This window comes from Carassius auratus, chromosome 44 (genome assembly GCF_003368295.1).
Source record: "Carassius auratus strain Wakin chromosome 44, ASM336829v1, whole genome shotgun sequence".
Taxonomy (NCBI): Eukaryota; Metazoa; Chordata; class Actinopteri; order Cypriniformes; family Cyprinidae; genus Carassius; species Carassius auratus.
Genome location: NC_039286.1, coordinates 5,533,439 through 5,551,741, shown reverse-complemented (window position 1 = coordinate 5,551,741; position 18,303 = coordinate 5,533,439). Strand labels below are relative to the sequence as shown.

The 18,303-nt window shown below is 40.7% G+C and overlaps 1 protein-coding gene across 1 annotated transcript in view; it reads left to right on the top strand.

Moving 5' to 3' along the window:
• LOC113062239 (teashirt homolog 1-like) overlaps positions 1 to 17,319 on the top strand; it is a 33,894-nt gene extending 16,575 nt beyond the window's left edge. Inside the window, exon 3 of the mRNA XM_026231950.1 lies at positions 13,419 to 17,319. Within this exon, the coding sequence (XP_026087735.1) occupies positions 13,419 to 16,795 (3,377 nt within the window). The 3' untranslated portion in view covers positions 16,796 to 17,319. The remainder of the gene's footprint in view (positions 1 to 13,418) is intronic.
• Positions 17,320 to 18,303: the final 984 nt, after the last annotated feature.

Genomic DNA, 18,303 nt, shown 5'->3' with positions numbered 1-18,303 from the left:
ATGGAAAGAACAAGATTAAATGAATAAAAATCTGTATTGGTACGTGGTGCTGTACAACGTCATCTTCCCTTCAGGAGGAAATCTCTCTCTCTCAGCAGGTTGCCGCTGCTCCTTTCACAAATGTTCTTTTCTCTCTCTCTCTCCCCTCCACTTCTCCTCATGTTCCCCTCCCTCCCTCCATCTCTCCCTCCCTCGCGGTGGCAGGGCAGGCCTTTTCATTTGTCTTCATAAGCCTAATTTATTTTTGCAGCCAGATGTGAGCTGACAGGCATCAGTCAGTGGGGCCGTTGGTCCCCCCCCACCATACTCAGGTCAGCAAAGCAGTCACGTCTCTCCGTTTGACTGAGTCCCCCATCAACATTACACAAGATGGATGTGTCTTTAAAGGCCAGATTGATTGTGGATATCGGAGTTATGGCATCATTTATCATGGTGAATATTATTTAGGTGCACAGGAAGAACAAGAGAGAGGAGATGGGGGGACGGCGTATTGTTAGAGGGCAATTGGAAAGCTGTGAATGTTTAATTGTGTGTGTGTGTGTGTGTGTGTGTGTGTGTGTGTGTGTGTGTGTGTGTGAAAGAGAGCGAGAGGAAGGAGAGGTTGTTTGTTCTAGAAGGTTTAGCGAGTTTTGCTATGATTTCGCTTCTGCCTGGGAATATCATGTTGTGTTGAGAGATGAGCTTTTTGCACCCCCCCCCCCCACTTATTTTTTTCTCTCTCCTGCTCACTCGCTCTCTCAGTCTCTGATGTGTTGTTATTGATTGTGTGTGATGTGGGCCTCTCTGTGATTTAGTGCTCCTCTCAGGACCCTCCATACACTCCGCTTCCCTCTCAGCCCACTTTCACGCCCATCACAGAAGCTTCTGGAAAAAAAGAAAGAGTCTCCAGCTCTTTGTGTGGCTGGGCCCAGGGTCAGCGAAGAGTGTTCGGGACACCAAACAACAAATTAATCATTTTCCGTCCCTCAGCTTAAGTCTCTCAATGTGTCGAAGCTGAGGTAAGGTTTATTGTTAGATACAGCAACACATTTTCCTTTCTGCTTTTCTCTAGTCATCTTTCATCTCTCTTTAGGAAGGGGGATGTTCTATTAGAATCATAACTTATTGTGAAGTGTGATTGTAGACAGTGTAGAGCAGTTGCAGCAGACACCTTGACACCTCTGACACCTTGAGCCATGGTGCTCATGTGGACGATGCAGGTTCAGATCTCGGTGGTGTCCTTTTTTTTTATTTTTATTTTATTTTTAGTCCTTTTCCATATGTTTTCTGCTCCAAATCTTTTTTTTCTTCTATTTTACAGATTTAGTATATTATATTGTTTCTCTTATTGTTATTATTTTTTAATTTGTCATGTTATTTTCTGATTCAGTTCCATTTTACTACCATCTCTACAGATTTTTAATGAAATTTTACTAAATTAGTATATTTACTCTGTAGTCTAATCTCTACTGTATTTTTTATATTTCTTTTTGTGTCTTTAGAAGTTTACCCTTTTTTTGATTAAACAAAATTAGTGTAATTCAGTATTTTGTTTCTAATGTTGTTGTTACTTGATAATGCATATTTTTTATTAGTATCATACATTTGCCACACATTTGACATTTAACCAGAATTTTTTAAAGTGCTTTCAAGATTTGCATGTTAATGTATAATGTTTAATATGTTTATTCATTAGTAATCAACTCCTTTATCTTGCATTGCTAGCGTTATGCTCTCTACCAGTTGCTCTACTATGGCCATGAACCATTTTCTATTTATTTAAAATACTTTTTTTGTGTATGTTTTTGAGTGTGTGTGTATTTTGGCACAGCAAATACCATGACTGGTCCATTCGTTTTTCCCTGCTCACTTCACTGATGTCATTGGACATTACAGGAGCCAGTAGTTGCCCCTGAGCAGACCAAGGGCAAATGCAACACCAACAAGTGCTTCTCAGAGCAGGCGTGAATTGAACAAAAAAAGAGAATACGGATGACATCAGATATAGGCAGTAAAAGGTAGACTGTAGAGGAGAGCAGAACATTTTGTGGGATGGTATGGAGCATTATTTATGACACCGGCCCCTTTTTTCCCCCAGCTTGGAAACGCTCTTTGGAGCGCAACCTGATATCCAGTAGTAACAGTCTGGTCTTCAGAGAGCTGCTAAAGTTTACAGTGATCTGACCCTCAGGGGCCTCCATCACAGATCATATACAACAGGAAATCAGGAATAATGTTTTTAATTCTGTGCTCCTATAGCATTACAGGATGTTGAAAGGCAAAGTTCCAGGGTGTATATGTGTGAAGGGGCTCTCCAGTGAACACTGACTGTCCATATTTTTTCTGTATCCTACAGTATTTCAGTGATTTTGCCATATGTATATATGTGTGCGTCCGGGGATCTCCACCAAACTGCTGCTGCCCATATTTGTCTCACATGTGCAGGGTTTCCCGGTCAGGGAAGGGTCAGGCTCTGGGGATGTATGTGTGTGTTAGATGAGGGGTGGGATGACGGCACTGGCACATTTGATTGATGGGTAATTGTGCAACCAGACTCAGCTAGACTGAACTGGGGAGGTCACGGCCCAAGAGAGTAGGTGCTTTTTGTCTTTCTCAATTTTTCTTGTCCCTCTCTGTGACGTCTTGCCATTATCTTTTTATTTTTTTATTAAGTACTAGTAGTTGATCTTTCTTTTTTTTCTTTCTCTCTCTCAGCTGACCATCTTCTTTTCTCTCCTCCACTTCGCTGTTTACTTTGTCCCTCTTGCCAGGATTCCTCCTGTAGATTTTTTTCTTTTTTTCTTTTTACGTTAATTATTTTCTGTAGTCACATGTTGATTATGGAAGTGTCCTCTTTCAAGAAACTTTTTCGACAAAGTGCTCTCATCGCAATCACTTTTGTTATGGTTTAGAGTAGATCTTAATCTATGATCTGCTATCGAACCCTGTTTTTACTTTGCTTCAGTTATATTTTATCCCTCAAAGTTAGGAACTTGTCGCACAGCGATTGTTGGATGCTCCCCTCGCCGCGTTTACAGGTGCTGAACGGAACCTTGCTTCACGGCTGTTTTTCCTCTGATACACTCCAGATTAGATTAAAACCCACAACCCACCTATCACCAAACAGCTGCATTTCAGTCACAGATTTGACAGGAAGTCTTTAGCTCATGATAAATAGGAACACATCAACAAACACGTGTATCGCATTCCTGCTAAATTTGATTTCTTTTTTGCTACTTTTAGAAATAAAGTAACCGGTTTGGGAAATTTCACCAGTAAGATTCGAACTTTGTACTGCAGGCTCTACTGTTTTTCATCTTTTTCTTTCCGAGCAGCTTGATTCATGTTAATTATCCATATTTAGGATCATCTATCAACTGGTAGTTGCTAGGCAATGGGAGCAGCTGCTGTGTGTGTGTGTGTGTGTTTGGGCTGGCGAGTTTTCTGTCAGGTACTCTGCTTAGGTGATGGCCTAGTGGAGAGGCTGTGCTAGGGGATTTAAAGAGACAAAAAACACATTTTTTTCCTTCATCCTTGTTTTCTAGCTCTCTTTCCCCTGCTCTCAGTTTCCTTCATAGCTCCCTCCACATGGGGGTTCTCTGTCTGTTCTGACATTGTTGTGTCTCTGAGCACCAGGGTGGATGGTGTGTTATCTGTTTTCTCAGTGAGGGCACGGCGTTGGGGAGGCTCTTTATACGGCTGGTGTGTTTGGACTCCAAACCTCTGGATTTAACTCAGGATTAGGGTAGCTTTTGAACCTGTGTGACCAAAACGCAAGCATTTTTTTTTTCAACTGAAAGAACTGTTTCCCCATAAAGGGCCAGATGGGGACGAGACTGCAGTGCTTAGGATATAATGGCCATTGTCTCACGGCTGGGCTGTTCCTCTATGACAATGGCGAAGGGTGATTTATTGACTGCGCCTGACCACTGACGGCCCACCAACCACTATGACCAAACCTCGAGAAAAACCCTGGAGAAATCAAGAAGCATAAAGAAATAGAAAAAAACACTGCAATGCAGGAACAAGCAGCAGAAGATTGAGGATAAACGAACAATATGAAATATGTGTTTATTTTACAGCTGAAGAGATTAATAGAGTCCGCTGCATAGATGTTTGGAAAATCGCTTATTGAAGTCATTATTGATTACAATGCACATGCTGGCTTTGTTCTTCTCCTGCCTCAGATACCAGGATCAAGCAGAACCCCTGGACTTCAGGCCTGTTATATTCATTCTTCTCTCGTCTGAATGCTAGCATAGCTCTTCACCTCAGTTCAAGGGAACCACAAGTCCTGCTTATCGAAAACACATTTTTAATTATGTGTGCGAAATGGGATGCATTAACAATAAAACTAAATGTCTTGTTTACAAACATTAATTTACCTCAATTCCATTAATTTTCCAAGCCATTCAAATATTTGATTTGATATCTTCCTTGAATTCCAACTGAAACTTGCGTTGTGTATCAGATGTGTGTCGCACGCAAACACTCTATCAGCAGCGCTAATTACAAGAAGGTAATTATTTGTGGAAGTGTTCAGGTGAAGATTGAGGCACCTTCAATTACTCAGCAATCATGAGTGCTGTTTAATTAGCTAACATGCACTCGGTTAGCCTCTCCTTGTTTACTCGGCTCTCCATAATTCAGTGTGGAGCTCGCACAATAACATCAGGCAGCACAGCTGCTTCACTCAGAATGGAAACGACTTGGGGTGATTCTTCACTTGAGGGAACTTTTTGTCCCCTAGGATATATTTAAAAAGAAAAAAAATGATTCTAGTTTTAAAGTATACGTTACAGTAGCTTTCAAATATATATATTTTTTAATGTCATAAACATTTGTTTTTATTGGCATTTATTTGAATGTTATATTAATTTTCAATTTTGACAGTGTTTTTCAAAAATTTCAAAAATTTACGGTTTCAGTGATCTGGTGTTGGCGTTTGTGTCTGGACAAACTGACAAACCGCATTGAAAAAGCTGTGGTTTTTGAAACTACCTGCGCTCTTGTGCACAGGGCCTTGGTGTTACAGTCAGGAAAATATTATTGTGTACTTTTATAAAGAACTTAATATAATGATAATTTGGGGAGCCAATCTACAAGGACAGTACTGTAGAATAAATAGATTTAGATTTAGATTTTTTACATCTCATTACAAAATTGGTTAGTATTTAAGATTTTTAATTGAGGAAAAAAACAATTTAAATTGATTTTTGTATATGAAAAATACATAGAGACAGGAAACAACAATTTGAAGTTATTTTTCAAAATTAAGCAGGCAATGGTTATTCCTATCTGAAGAATCATTCTTTAACTGACAAAGGCTCAGTAAGAAAAGCTGGATTTTTTTTTTTTTTTTTCAACCAGAGATGATTTTTTTTTTTTTTTTTTTTATCTAGTATCAACATTTTGTGCTTTACAAACATCTGTAGTAGATTTCTTTTAAAAGTGTATATTGTTTTACTAATCATTTTATCCAATAAAGTGCCTTTTTTTTTTTAAAGTTAACTTTAATTCAGTTGAGGAGATATAGTGTTGAGCTACGTATATCTCTGGCCTAGTGAGGGCATTACAGTAACGTGCTAATTTATGCTATCAACTTTTCTAGATAACTTTGTTTTATCTCGACTCAGGGCCAAGTATTAAATCAAATAAATGTAAACTGCAAATACATTTTTTGGTTTATCTTCCTTTTTTCTACAACCAGCACAGCTATTCATGCTATATTTAAGTAGTGAAGCAAACGTTAGCTACGCACACGTGCTTCCTCTCTTTAAACTATGTCTGACCTCACCGTACTCTTGCAGGGTGGATTACCTAAGTAAAGTAAATTGCTGTTAATAATCCGTTAATTGAGCCCTTTCATTATTCAGCAAGCATTTTGATATCAGTGTTCAGCAGTCTTGGGGGATGACGGGACGTGAGCGCCTTGTTGTGGTTTGTGCGGCTATGAGACTTCCATTCACAGGCTGCTCTGAATGAGGACATAACTGTGGCTAAAGGAGACAGACCCCGTCTCACTCCCCCGGTGCTGCTGTCACCTCTGCTTTACGCTTCCCTCCCTATTGTTTGAAGCTAATGTAAAATGCACTGTCTATATGACCCATTTTAGCAGCCCATTAGCATAATTTGGCTGTCGCATGGCCACCGAGTTAATGTACTTGCAAATGACAGGGAAAGTGTGTTATACGACCTTAGGGTTTTTAAAAATTAAATGACAAAGTAGGCCGCACTTTGCATAAGTATGGACTTGACATTGGAGCGTGTGTGCGCGCGTCTGTGTGTGTTATCAAGTGAATGAGTGATTTTGTAGTGTGTCAGTATGAGGTGAAAGCATTTACACAGTAGTATTTTAGTTTGCTCATCTACTTATCAAAACTTAATTTCTTTTTTAATTTTTTATTGGTAGAGATACAGAAAGCATTAGTCAAATTTGATATTTTAGCTTTTTTAATGGCTTATGAACTTAGGAAAGACCTTTGACATGGGTTATTATATTTAAAAACTGAAACTAAAATTTAAGACCATAAAAACACACTAAAAAACTAAAACTGAAATAAATTTATGAAACTATATAGACATATTAAAAATGACAAAAAAAAAACAGAAAACTGCAAAAACTTTAACAAAAATGGAAAAAATAGAAATAAAATTGTATTAAAATTATAAAAATTATAAATTAAAAACTATTAACTGTATTAACAATAGATATATTTATTTATTATTGTTTAGTATTTCACACCCAAATATTCTAAAATACTGACATTTTAAAATAATCAAATGTAATCTGAAGGAATAACTTTTAAATCACTAGTGCACAATTATCAGGCTATTTTTCTTGTGTTCTCTTTTCTGTTTGATGTAATTCCCTGTATTTTTAATAGAGCGTTCTGTTGGCCTAGTTATATGCCTCCATCCATACTCGTCCACAAGTATCTAAAGCAAAAAGATGAATTTGGAGCGCAGAATGGAATGCCACACCAGTTCTTCAGGGGCCTGAAGCTATTCCGCCATATGGTAGCCTGTTCCACACGGAGGATGGTGAGAGGGGGCTGGGCCAGCCTTTTACAAGAGATGCTTAAAGAGGCAAAGCAGATATTAATTCAGAGAGCCTACTCCAGAGTGTCCGCAGGAGCACAAATCACTGTCAGCGGATACGGAGAGGTGGGCAGGGTCCGTGTAAAACGCCCGTCTGCACTTCAAAGCCTTCTTTTGTTTAGTCTGTAATAAAGTTAGATGTGTCTCGCAGAGAAAAGGGATGAAAAAAGCCTGGAGACAGAGCACAAAGGAAGTCCTCAAAGAGGACGATTGTGTGGAAGATGGTGAAAAATGTGAAGGCTTTTCTCCTCTCATAGGTTCACATTGGGCTAGAGAGAGAGAGAGAAAGAGGGTGTGGGGGTCAGATCTACAAGCCAAAGCCCCCTCAGAAATCTGTCCATCTCCACAGTGCCCTTATTACTTTGAACAGCAGCCATCAATCAGTGAGCGTCCGCAGAATAGAAACAACGATCATTATTCACAGTTCATAATAAATGGAACAAAGGAAGTAAGTGCAAAAAAAGGTTTACAGGAAGGGTCCAAAAGGAACACTTGCCAAGCAACAAATGGGAGTTAGAATTACCCTTGGAGATTAATTTTAACAACGTTACTTCCATTGAACTGCAACATAATGCACGGCTTGAATCAAATCGTAAGAATGATAATCTGACCCTCACTGATGAAGTGACGTAAGTGTTTCAGCACAAACCAAAGCCAAAAAACCCATCAGTTGTTACCTTTACCTCAGTAAATAACTTGAATGTATCAATACAAAATTAGAAACATATACTAGGATGCAAGTTATGTAATGACTTGCACAGTTTGTAACTAATATGCATAATATGCAAAAAAGAAACAAAACTAAACACTATTCTGATAAACATACATTTTTAATGGCTTTTTCTTTATTTACCAGCAAAATTAACAAAATGTTGATTTTGGACTCTTTTACAGCTACCTATCTGAGAAACTGGCACAATTCACTACACCTACACAACATATTGTCGATCTCTGTTTACTGTGGTATATTTAGAAAAAGATTTCACCCAGGAGTTCTGATATGTTGTAACACTCACATTCTGCATTAATTTCTAGAAGCGGCGCAGTTGCGATCGCCAGTTTCACAGACAGCCCTGCCAGATTGCAGCAGGCCATAAGTGGACTGGGGCAGACAGCATCATGCTACCGAAGCCTTGTTTTAACTGCCCTGGAAAAAGGGGAGAGAGAGAGAGATTGCTGCATTCTCACTGACATGCAGAGCATTACCATAATTGGCTTTTCTACATGATAGGACAGAGGAAATAATAATGTCATTTTATTTACAGCCTTCAGTGTCCTGCCCCCCTCCTCCTTTTCTCTTTCTCTCTCCATCTCTTCTCCCTGTCTGCCTTCAGCATGCTGCGTAGGTCAGAAGACATGGTTTGATCAACCCTGTCCAAAGGCATCAAAGTTGAGTGGCATGTAATGGAGACCCAGTGACAAACCACATCGACCAGCCAAATAAGGCTTGCCAGTTTTCCCATTAAAATGTCGGGTAAACGGCGCAGCTTTCCTCTGCACACTCCAAAACCACTCTGACCGGCTAAATCAGCCGACTGAGGGAAGGCAGAATTGGACATTAGTAGTGCAAATGACTGTAGTGATTGCCCCCTCTCCTCCTTGATAAAATAAATAAATAAGAGGAAGGAGGCGGGGGAGAGAGAGAGGTGTCGGTGGGCTGCGTTAGTGACAGTCGAGGAAGGAGAGGCCTTCGGCTTCTCTGCTCTGTCCATGAGCATTCTTGTTCCCCTTTTCGAGTTTGAATACTTAGGCCTGACACGTCTCAAGTGCACAAGCCAGCTCAATCAGACAGACCTGGTTTTGTCAAGCAGACCACTTGGAAGCAGCAGAAAATATGTATTTTTGAAGAACAACAAATGTTTTTGGCCCTCCAAAATCACTTTGTTCCAATACGTAACAAGCTATTTAGGCAACGTTTTGAGGCATCACAAGTAAGCAAGATGGCTATTAAAGTTCTTTAGTGTTATATGGTGTTTAATGTACGTTTATGTAATTTAGTTGTTAGCATTGTGTTCTGCAGTTCATATGGGAAATTTGAGTTTGAATCCAGTCTGCAATTCAATTCCTGTTATTTCAACCTGAAGTAATTGTTAAACAGAGCTTTAATGTTTTTTTTTTTTTAGACTTTTGTTTGCAGAAACAATTCAATTTCTTCTAGAGTCACGGCCTGCTAATTTTCCGCTGTTTGTTGGGCAACTGCATGCAAATCTCAGTGCTCGTATGTGGGTGGTGTTTCTAAGAGCTGGCATTGGCTGTGTTTGTGTGTGCAGTGTCATGGGTGTCTATAGCAAGAAGGTTCACTCTTCGGCTGATCTTTGTTGGCTGAGACGGTGAGCTCTGCTCGTGTGCGTATGTGTGTGTATGTCCCGCTCATGCCCTGTTGCTGTGTCACCTGTCTAAACTCAGTGAGATCTCAGCAGCCACAGTGACAGCTCCACTCTGGACACAGATGGCCACGCTTTCCTGCACAACACACATACGCGCACACACCTCGTACATGCACACAAGCACAAGGACCCGGTGCTCTGGCTGATCGTTTTAGATGTTGGTGGGCACTCAAGAACATACACACCTTTGTTCTGTCTGTCCGTACTGGAGTGTTGTGTGTACAAGCACACAGAAGTAAGAACAATCCTAAAATTGGGTTGAGGGGGAATTGCACATTCAAAATATTATCAGCCTAAATATTAATTAGATGCCATCATTCTTGTCAGGTAGTTTTAAATGATTAGCTGGAAGGCATGTGAGTGTGTGTGGGTGTGTGCACCTACATAATGTTTGTTTAAATATTTTTAAATTAGGAAAAAAATGTGGTGTGTACTGAAATCTAATGAATTGAAAAAAAAAAAAAATGTTTTTCTTTTGTCGTCCTGAATTTGATGAATTTTGTTGAAAAAGAGTTTCAGGCCTTGTTTTGTATGCTATCCCTGGAAAGTGCCTGCTTCACTCAGTAAATCAAACTCTTTCTCATTCCCCAACACATCAAAAGCATCGTCTTTTTATAGCAACTATTGATTCGCTTAATTGTGTGTATTCTTAACAACTTATCTGTGCCGTTTTCTCCTGACAGTACAATGCGGGCTTATTTTTGACTGACAAACACAACAAGCCCCCCTCCCCCTCCCTCTCCTCTTAATCCCTCTCTCATTGTTTGGCGTGATGTTTAAAAGCAGGCCCCCGATAAGAGATGTCAGCAGTCAAACTTCTGATTGGGTTATTAAGTGTGAGCTGTCGTTGCCGTCGTCTGGCGGGTTTCTTTTTTTTTTTTTTTGACGTAGATGGCAAAAAATTGCCAAGTCGTGTTTGACGGCTTGATGCGAGGACAGTGACATGCCAACGCACATGCCTGTCAGATGCCACGCGGTGTCAGGGGCTGAGGAGACGCGCTCGATTTAGTGTCAGGTTCTGCCCATCTCTTTGCGAAAAAAGCCTTCCCGTTCTAGCTTTCTACTGCGCCCCCCCTCTCACTTTTCTCTCTCTCACGGCCCCTCTATCACGCTCTCTGTAATTACAGCAAAGATGAAGAACTTCTCTGTTTGTTTTAACGTGATAAGCTGTCTTAAATGCTGCAGTTACTTGAAGGAATTATCAGGGCTTCAATCCACTGAACCGTGTTTCAGCGTGAACATTTCTTTTAAAGCGATATTTGGATAAGCTATTTATTTGACAGTTCGTAATGTTTGTTTCACCACATCCTTTTATTTTTTTGGTATAATGCCGCCGCCTTGATTTCTCAGAGGAACTGACAGATTGAAATCTGTCAGAGAGCTTGGGAGGTATCAGTGATTCTTTAGGATCAGAAGCCGTCCTTAAAGAATATCCGAATAACGGGAACACCATGTTTTCCAGCTGTTCACGCCCCATACAGTTTCCTCCACGCAGCTGTAAATGGCACCTTCCAAACATCAGGTACGGAGTCCGTTCTGATTACGTGTGCTCAGCTGCACGCCGTTTGAAGCTGACAGCACATCTGCTTCAACCAGTGAGACGGATCTTGGCATCTCGGACAGACATCTCCTGGTGGCTCGCTGAGATAAAGGAACAACTCTCCATGCACTGCCTGTCTCTTTTTCTTCTCTTTACTCTCTCAATCTCCTCTTCTGCTACTGCTTTTTCCTGCTCTGTCTCTTCCTATTGCCTTCAAAGTTGGGCAGGCTGTTGTTGTGGCTTTTCTTTTTCGTGTTCAAAATGGCTGATAGTAACAAAACCGCTCTCACAAAGCGAACAGGAGGAGTTTTTGTGGCTGGACACGCTGTGAAGATGCACGCGCACACAAACACACAAGCACGCTCGAAAGAGGTACTTTGATGTGTTTAGATGACGGAGAGCTCATTTTGTTTATCTCGCACTGCAGATCGAAACCAGCTGATGAAACAGGAATTTAATCCTACCGCTCCTCATTAAGCACTTGGTCTCATGGACCTTTATTCTCTTTTCATTAAGCGAATTAAACGAGTAGCATTCTCTCCCTCTCTCTCCCTCTTTTTGTCTCGCAGCTGTGGGTGCCGACAGTGGGCTATCACTCTGTTCTTTTCTGTCATAGCTTTGTCGGCACACAATAGCGTGAAGGAGCTTTTTGTGGCTGAAACATGAAACCTTACATTTGTGAACATTATTGTTCTGTTCCTTTTCCCCTATGTAATACATCTGACAGTACATCTTATTACCACACATTTAGCTGAGGAAAATAAGCATTTTCTGGTGTGTGGTGTAGGCAACATTTTTCAGTATGCTCTTTTTTTTTTTTTTTTTTTTTTTTTTTTTTTTTTTTACCTTGAGAAATAAATGTGCACTTAGCAGTAATATTCAGAGCAAAAAAGAGGCGTATTGGCTCAAATAAGCAGAAATGTGCGTTTCTGAAGCAGGCATTTGTGGGCCGATGCTGTTTTCACTAAATAACAATGCATTAAATGGTTCTGATCAATCCGTTGGGACTCTTTTGGTCAAAATATTGACTACGGAAGAAGACATCGATGCCAATGCTTAGAGAGCAGGTGGCCGATATAGTACAGATATACATATAAAGCAATTTAAAAGCAACATGAAATCCAAAATTACCCTAGTCACTTTATTTAAAGGATATTTCATCCAAAAATTTAAATGTCATTAAATCACCCAATGTCATTCCAAACCTGCTTGACTTTTCCAAAAGAAAATATTTTAAAGAATGTTTCAACAGTTTTTGTACAAATAATTTAAGTAATTTTGCTCCAAAACAACAATGTACCACACTGACTTTTGTTGCATGGACCAAAAACAACAACAACAAAAACAACCTTCCATTTAATTTTTAAAGTTAATTAAGTTATTGACAATTTGGAAGTAGATTTTGAGACTGATGCAAAAACAAATCCTGCTTAATCCATAGTTATCAATCAGTAATTAAATACTGTCCAATTAACCAGCCTAACACTAGAAGGAAGGTTCTCTAAAGATGGTTATGTATCGTCCTGTATTTTCTCTCACTCTCTTTTTTTTCCCCTGTTGCTGCACACTCTCTTGACTCCCTGAAAGTTAGTACAGTATGGACCATGACAACATGACATGCCATTTCCACTTGCATTTTAGCATGATTCGCTGCAAGAACTTCCATCGCCTCTGCCAATAGCATTGAGGCAAGCTGCACCCCGTGCTGCATCCCTGGCAATAACTCCGACACAATCTCACACTCAGAGGAGTCTAGCTTGGCTAGTGCAAGGGAGAACTGGATCAATGTCACACACAGTCTGTGCCCTCTAACTACAGGGAAAAGGAGGATGAGAAAGAGAGAAGGAGAATAGTCAATATGGTGGTGTTCATGTGGAGTTAATTTTTGTAAACAAAAGGGTTGGGGGGTAAATTTGGTGATTATTGGTTGTAAATTATGATTTTTATTTGGAATGATATACTAATAATTATAATAGAATTTTATTTTATTTTTTTGACAGTACTATCACATTACCATTTTGGCTTTAGCATATACTTATAATATTCATCTGTATAAAAAAATTGCTTCAGAGAAATGATTTCCAAGGGAGGACTCTCCTCTGCCCTCTTTACCCTTGCTGAGCTGTTACACAGGATAGCTTTGTTAGTCTCAACAGTGAAGGGTGCTATCTGTCATAGTCAAGATATGGATGTTTGCCACTTTATAATTGCAAACCTGCGTCCTCTGCCAGGACTATTGACAAAAAATATCTTTAGGATCATTATGTAGGCATGCTCACACACGTACAGTTATACATTTTCTACACCTAGTCCAAATAAAGTGAATTAACTTATTCAACAATCTATGTTAAGTTGCACATTTGGGGGGCTCTTTTGTCTCACCATCTGTTTTTTCCCTTTTGTTTTCTCAGCCTATGTGCCGGAGGACGAGCTTAAGGCAGCGAAGATAGATGAGGAGCACCTGCAGGACGACGGACTCTCCTTAGACGGTCAGGACGCAGAGTACCTGTGTAATGAAGATGATGATGGCCGTGAACAGCTGAGCTACCAGAACTCTCCACTCAGCAATGGCACCAACCCAGATGCTGGCTACGGCTCACCCCTCAGCGACACCAGCGATCACCTGGCTGACTTCAAAAGCACCTCCTCCAAAGAGGGCCAGGATAAAGAGGAGGTTGAAGACATGGAGTCAGATGCTGGACTATCTTTGCAGGACAGCCTGGCACAGATGAAAGCAGTCTATGCAAACCTGATTTCTGATGCTTCCTGGTCGAGTATCACAAAGGACATTATGAAAGGCAAGCAGGTTAGCGCTAGTAGCACTAACAGTACTCAAAGCAGCCACAAGGGGAACAACAACATTGCAAATAGCCATGCAAGCAGCATGACTAGCAATGGAGCTAGCAGCAATAGCAACGCTAGTGCTAGCATGAAGACAAATGTGTCGCCAAGCAGCAATTCTACAAAAGCCACCGCATTAAACAATGCCAGCAATGGACCCATCAACGGTGCTAACAGTGGGGGTGTTGCATATGACTGGCACCAAGCAGCTCTTGCTAAAACCTTACAGCATATGCCCTACCACCTCATGCCTGAACCAAGTCTCTTCAGCACAGTGCAGCTGTACCGACAAAACAATAAGCTGTATGGGCCTGTCTTTACAGGTGCCAGCAAGTTCAGATGCAAGGACTGTAGTGCAGCCTACGACACGCTTGTAGGTCTCACGGTGCACATGAATGAAACGGGCCATTATCGCGATGATAACAAGGACAAAGAGGAGGAAAAGGGTAAGAAATGGTCCAAGCCACGGAAACGATCCTTAATGGAGATGGAGGGCAAAGAAGATGCTCAAAAAGTCCTGAAATGCATGTATTGCGGCCACTCGTTCGAATCCCTACAAGACTTGAGTGTCCACATGATCAAAACTAAACACTACCAGAAAGTGCCTCTCAAAGAACCAATGCCAGCTCTTGCCTCAAAGCTGGTGTCCTCCACCAAAAAACGAGCGTTCCAGGACCTGATGTCTCCATGTTCACCTGAGTCAATCTCAAGCACCCCTGGCATTCCACTGGCAGAGACTGCAACCACCAAAGATCAGAAGATTTCCAACCCATATGTCACAGCTAATAACCGTTACGGCTACCAAAACGGTGCAAGTTATACCTGGCAGTTTGAGGCCCGAAAAGCTCAAATTCTTAAGTGTATGGAGTGTGGGAGTTCCCATGACACTTTACAGCAGTTGACAGCCCATATGATGGTGACTGGACATTTTCTCAAAGTCACAAACTCCGCTTCTAAAAAGGGTAAGCAATTAGTTTTTGAACCTGTGGTGGAAGAAAAAATCCAATCCATTCCTCTTCCACCCACGACAACTCGTCTGCCGGCTCCCACTTTCAAGTCCCAGCCTGATTCACCAGTACACCCATCTGCCATGGATGAAAGGAAGGAGTCAGAAGAGGAGAAAGTGGAGGAGACCGAAGAGAAGACAATTAAGCAAGAGAAAGAGGATCCTGTTGAGAAGGTGGAAAAGACAGAGAAACCCAGCCATTACAAATATCTACGAGAAGAGGATCTTGAAGAGTCTCCTAAAGGTGGACTAGATATTCTCAAGTCATTAGAAAATACGGTTTCCAGTGCAATCAGTAAGGCTCAGACCGGTACGCCCACCTGGGGTGGATATCCCAGCATTCATGCCGCCTACCAGTTCCAGGGGTCTGTGAAATCATCTATACCTTCTGTCCAGAGTGTCCAGATTCAACCAACATTCAATGCCAGTGGCTTGAAATCTTTGACATCTGACTCCAGCACTCTGATCCATTCTCCAAGCAGCCCATCACCACCTCCAAACCATAAAAGCAATGTCCTAGCCATGGAAGAGTTGGTGGAAAAAGTAACAGGAAAAATCCCTTCAAAGAAAGACAGGGATGAAACATCTACTGAACGTGGCTCCAGACATCTCACTGCTGAATTACCCTCTCCTGTTCTCAAAGAGCGAAAGGACCTGCCAAGACCAGACGATCTTAGCAAGCCAAAAAAAAATGGCACAGTGGATAAAGACCTAGAGCATGTTCCGGTTTGGGAAGGAGAATACAAAGAAAGCCATGCCGATAATCCTCTAAAGAATGGAACGGATGTCCTCAAAACACAAGTCAGAAATGGTTGCAGTAATTTAGGAATCATCACTGACCACTCACCAGAACAGCCTTTAGTCAACCCCCTCAGTGCATTGCAGTCTATCATGAACACTCATTTGGGTAAGGCCTCCAAAACTGTCAACCCACTCCTAGACCCACTAGCAATGCTGTACAAGATCAGCAACAACATGATGGAAAAGCCCATGTACAGTCCAGCTCAGGTCAAGCAAGTCGAGCCCATCAACAGATATTACGACAATGAAGACGATCAGCCCATGGACTTGACAAAGGCTAAAAGTGGCAACGGACCCACAAATAATTGTTCATTCACTGTTATTAGCAACAGCAACATCACAAACAGCACCCGACCCATCTTGTCCAAGCTAACTGAATCCTCATCTCCTCTTCGGGAGAATGCCCTAATGGACATTTCTGACATGGTGAAGAACCTCACGGGTCACCTGACGCCAAAGTCATCAACCCCTTCCTCTGTATCTGAAAAATCGGATGCAGATGGCTGTGCTTTTGAGGATGGCCTGGAGGATTTTTCGCCTGTTCAGAAGAGGAAAGGCAGGCAATCAAACTGGAACCCTCAGCATCTGCTGATCCTTCAGGCTCAGTTTGCATCCAGCCTTCGGGAAACCCCTGACGGAAAGTACATCATTACAGACCTAGGTCCTCAGGAGCGTGTACATATTTGTAAGTTTACAGGTCTCTCCATGACCACCATCTCCCACTGGTTGGCGAACGTCAAGTACCAACTCAGGCGGACAGGTGGAACAAAGTTTCTGAAGAACATAGACTCGGGACAGCCAATGTTTCTGTGTAGTGATTGTGCCTCCCAGTTCAGAACTCCATCCACATACATTAACCACTTAGAGTCCCACTTGGGCTTTAGCTTGAAGGACCTCTCAAAGTTATCAATAGACCTCATAAGAGACCAGCAAGCAGTCACTAAAATGATTACAGATAAGACATTTAGTGCCCTTGGCTTGACTGAGGAGGACTCTAATTCCATATTTCAGTGCAAACTGTGCAATAGGACTTTTGTCAGCAAGCACGCAGTGAAACTGCACCTAAGCAAAACGCATGGAAAGTCACCGGAGGACCACCTGATCTTTGTTACTGAGCTTGAAAAGTTAGAAAAAGCCTAAGGAAAGCAGGCTGGTGGCAGTGAAGTGACTGGATTGAGAATAATTGCACTACTTCACTGTACTGAACTGAGCCTTCAAAATCAGTCCAACTTCTGTCATGAAACTGCCTGATTGGACCATGATCTGTTTCTATTTTTTCCCTCCTTTTTTTGTCTCTTGATTTCTTTATCCTGCTTTGTACTGTATTTATCTGATATGTCGGTTATGTGCATGTTTGTTTGTTTTTCTGAGTGACTTAATTCAAACAGAATTTACAGTTTGTACTCTGTTGAATTGGGAATGCAACAAACATGGTATCCATGGGCATGGTCTAAAACAAAATGGCAAAAGAACTGAATAGATCCAGTTGCATTGTACTGAACTCTTACTATATGTCAAAAAAGACTGACTTCATTAAAGCACTCCATAGTGTTGAATGTTATGAGAATATGTATAAAATGAGACAGAGCTATTTTGTTAAGTTGAGCTCCAATTCTCAGATATTGGCTTGAAATAAATCAAACTGCAACCCTTTGAAGTGAAAACAATGCATTGTAGATTTTGTTGAGTCTTCTAAACCTCGAAGGATATTGAAGAATTTGACAGGCTGCCTATGATTATACACTTTGGTTTTTCAAAGGCATTTCTTTGTTTTTAATAATCATTGTTTTTTTGTTAAGTATCATTTTATACAGTAGCAATTTGAAACGTATGCTTTGGTACCACTGTTTCTCTTTCTATGGTTTCGCTTTGGTTTCAACCTGTAAAGACTATTGAAATCTTATATACAGCACATATATTTAAATGATCAGCGAAGATGTGTAAATTTCCATCATATCTTGCCAATTGCCGCAGCTCAACATTGTTTGTATGGTGTGCATTCTTTTATATTGTCATTTTATATATAGTAAATGAAAAGGAAATAATATGTACAGAGATGTATATGCATTATAAGTGCTGTAGAACCACAAATCATCCTTTAGTTGAACCAAGTTCTCTGATGTGGTAAATATGACTGAAGGAGTTGCATCGCTGTTGATGCATAGATTATGAGAGGGAATCAAGCAATGCAAAACATGAAATACAGTACATTTCAGTGTTTTATCATGCCATTGTGAAAAGTCCCATCAATTCCCTTAATTAAAAAGAAAAAAAAAAATGTTTTTGTCCCTTAATTGTAAAATAAAACCTAAAGCATTTCTTGATTAATGCTGTTCTCCATTTGGTCATTTGTGTGTTTTTCTCTTTTCCTGCAACCAACAATTAACGGCTGTGAACACATTTTCTTCTACTTTATGGACTTTATTTTTGCTACTTTAAAGTTGAAATGTTTGTATGTTCATTGTCCATTTTGCCTTTGTTATTCTTTGAATGCAGCGCCTTTTCTGTGCTGTATGTAAATGAGAGAGATGTTTCTAGACACAAAACCTGCTGGTAAACAGGAAACACTCTCTCTCGCTGGAGCCAAAATGGGCAAAGAACTTGTGGATTTAACGCTTTTCCATAAAGCCTGTGTATCTGGCTTCTCA